General features: G+C 40.4%; 1 protein-coding gene across 1 annotated transcript in view; it reads left to right on the forward strand.

Moving 5' to 3' along the window:
* LOC104162203 (membrane-associated guanylate kinase, WW and PDZ domain-containing protein 1-like) overlaps positions 1 to 3,179 on the forward strand; it is a gene marked incomplete at both ends in the record, with an annotated part of 57,831 nt that overhangs the window by 46,101 nt on the left and 8,551 nt on the right. Inside the window, one exon of the mRNA XM_009700876.1 lies at positions 2,389 to 2,605. Within this exon, the coding sequence (XP_009699178.1) occupies positions 2,389 to 2,605 (217 nt within the window). The remainder of the gene's footprint in view (positions 1 to 2,388; positions 2,606 to 3,179) is intronic.

Raw genomic sequence — 3,179 nt, forward strand, 5'->3', positions numbered from 1 at the left:
GCAGGCCCCTGCAAGTCCTGATGATGACGATGATGTGCTGAAGCTGCTATAGCACCTGAAAAACAGTTTGGCCCCAAACCTTTTTGGTGTCATCTGCTGATGTAAAAGTCGAGTCTTGAATTAATTTAATTACACATATTCATTATTTCCATGGTTGTGTTCCCCTTTCTCTGTTCCCTTCTTCAACTCCTAAACTGATGCTTCAGGCTTTTTGAAGGATTTATTGTTTGGAAAAACAACTGTCCCTCTGAAAAAGTTTTCCCCTAGTTGCAATTGCAACTGTAGTTTAATTAAAGGTGGCTTTTCTTGAAATATGCTAACGCTTCCATTTGCAACCCAAATATGAAACAGAATTCATAGTTTGTTCAATATTTAGACCTTTCATATCATAAAGTGAGAGCATTTTTTAAACTTCAAACTTTGTTTCTTTTTAAATCAGAAAGTTTTCAGAGAGTTCTCAGTATTTCCCCAAGGGCTGAAAAAGCTTCACATTTTAGTCCCTGTACTCCAACTTCTATAAACCAGCTATTTCCAGTGAGATTGGCCTGAAGTTTCACAGGATGCTTGTAGCTATTTTAGTAGTTTGGCCAAACAAACAAAACAATCCAGATGGCTGGACTGAGAGTTGTAAAGTGTTTTTTCTTTCTTTTATTTTTAAATTACAAAGAAGTGATTATCCACAGCATAGATGTTTTAAAACGACTTCATTTAAAACCTGAAGGGCTGCATGTGAATTAGCTTCTTTTACCACTTAAAAAGCTAAAAATGTTTGAAATTGGTTTAGATATTTGTATTTGAAAGTCTGCAGATGAGTAGTCACAGCAGGTATGGTTTGTTCAAAATTGCTTTAAAGGACAAAGGCAACTCGCACATTTTAGTCGATTGAGACATCATTTTAAAAAATGCTGGTAGTGGATCAACAACTTGAATGTAGGGCTGCAAGGCTGAAGTCATTTGGACTGTTAGAACTGGTTTTTTTTCTCTGTGTAAACCTAAAAATATGTGCAACTTTAAAAAAATGGAAAAGATTATTGTTGAGACGCAAAAAGAGGGCACTGTCGTATGGTGACTTTCTCCTCTGTAATTAATTCAGCCCTACTATGAAGGAGCATTGGCCGCCTGGGGTTTTGTGTTCAGAGTAAAGGAGGGGTCCCCAGACCTGGGTGCACTTCAGCCCCCCTTGCTGCTCTGCTCTGTGTTTGCCGCTGGCTTTTCTCCCTACCCCTGCATGGTTTTCTACAGAGATGTCTCTAAGAGCAGAGACTCCTGTTGCAATGTTTTTGGGTACCCCCTGCCAGCAGGAGGCTTTAAATTTTTGTCTGAGGTTTCTTGGTACAAGTGGCTGACCCCTTTTAGCCAGGAAATTGTGGATGTTGTAAAAACAACCTGTAGGATGCTGTTTTTCTGGCCACCCTCTGCGTCACAGCAGCCCTGGGAACATGCCAGTTCCCTGTGCTGGAGCAGGTGGGAGATTGGAGTTCACCTTGGTGCCAACCCAAGGTCATCTCAAAAGAGCATTAAAAAGCATTTGCTGTACAGTTTGGGGAGCTCTTGTTGAGGGAGGATTTTGCTGCATATTGAGTAGTACAAATCCTGGCAATGCAAATGTGACTTGTGCTTCATTTGAGCACACCGTTATGAATTTGAGTTAAGAATTATGTACCCTGCTTAGCTAAATATCGAGCAGACAGAGCTCTTGACATACTGGTTTTGAATAAGCCTTGAATTTAGGCGGACGTATTTTTCCTGTTTTAATATGCTCAATTAAAACAAGGAAATCAAACTGCAAATAGACGTTTTCACATTTGTGAAGGTCTGCTGTAATCCTGTGGATGCTCTGGGAAGCAGAGACATGAAAGTGGTACTCTGTTGTCCACCCACTTGTGATGTGGGGGTTGCAAGAGCTGCAGAGGAAAAGTGATCTTGCATAGTAAGGCTATGCTTGAATCTGTTTCAAAGGGACTGTTTTTTCACAGTGAAATTTGGTATTTTTTCTTTTCCCTTGCAGGCTGAAGTTATCTGAGTATCTGAGTAGAATGTTGTTGAGTTTTTCTACCTTAATGTAGGAAAAAATAAGTGCACTGAAACTGGTAACCTATAATGAGGTTTAGATTAGTTTCATGTGCGAGATGGAGAAATGCATCTTTTTTTATGATAAATACCTTTGTTTTGCATATCTCTTCCTGTCAGTCTGCCTATCAAAATCTGTCATCGGGGAATTTAACTGTACCGAGCATTAACTGGTGGCAGCAAAACTGTGATTTATATATTTATTTATGTGCATGCAGAAACCCTGATCAAAGAAGGGAGAAAAATTGATGGAAAACACCCACTCAAAGACCAATAACCGTCTGTTCTCTCTCTTTCCACTCGCTTTCTTCCTTACAGCAACCACTTGAAAGGAAAGACAGCCAAAACAGTTCTCAGCATAGCGTCTCCAGCCACCGCAGTGGGCACACCGCTTCCCCCGTTCACAGCACGCAGGTGCTGCCGGATTACACCGCCGCGGAGGCACCGGCTGCGGATCAACCGGACAGTTCTGGGCAGAAAAAGCCAGATCCATTCAAAATCTGGGCCCAGTCCAGGAGCATGTATGAAAGCCGACGTGAGTATGAAGCAGGTGTGGTTGCTAAGGCTACGGCTCTGGCAGCTGCTCTCTGTATATTTTCTTTGCAAAGAACTGAATCTTTTAGATTTATGTTGAAAATATAAGGCTTCAGTTGGTTAATTTGCTATCTGTCAATGATCTCTACTTGATAGAGGTGCAGTTTCCTCTCTGATGAGGAATGAATTTAGATCATCTCTAGGAAAGGACACTTAGACCAAAGCTCAATACAAAAAAAAAATCCCTTTAAAGTTAAAGACCATCTTTTCCCCTATTTTTTTATTTTGCTTTTAAATTAGGCTAAAGGAGAATTTCCAAGTTTGTTATCCAGATCCTAAACTCTTTTTTGAGGTTAAGACTCATTGATACACATGGGAATTTCAGTAAGGAGGGGAAGTATTTAGTTTGCTGACATTCATATCAGATGCTTTCCAGTCTCACTCTGGGGAGGAGAAAATCCAGCTGAGCCATTTTACTTTGACCAGAGTGGACACTTTAACAATACAGATATCAAATGCATTGTAAGTGGCTTTTATGGCAATTAATAATCTGCACACTCTGCTAATGGTTCAGC

Source organism: Cariama cristata, unplaced genomic scaffold (assembly GCF_000690535.1).
Source record: "Cariama cristata isolate BGI_N322 unplaced genomic scaffold, ASM69053v1 scaffold21665, whole genome shotgun sequence".
Lineage (NCBI taxonomy): Eukaryota > Metazoa > Chordata > Aves > Cariamiformes > Cariamidae > Cariama > Cariama cristata.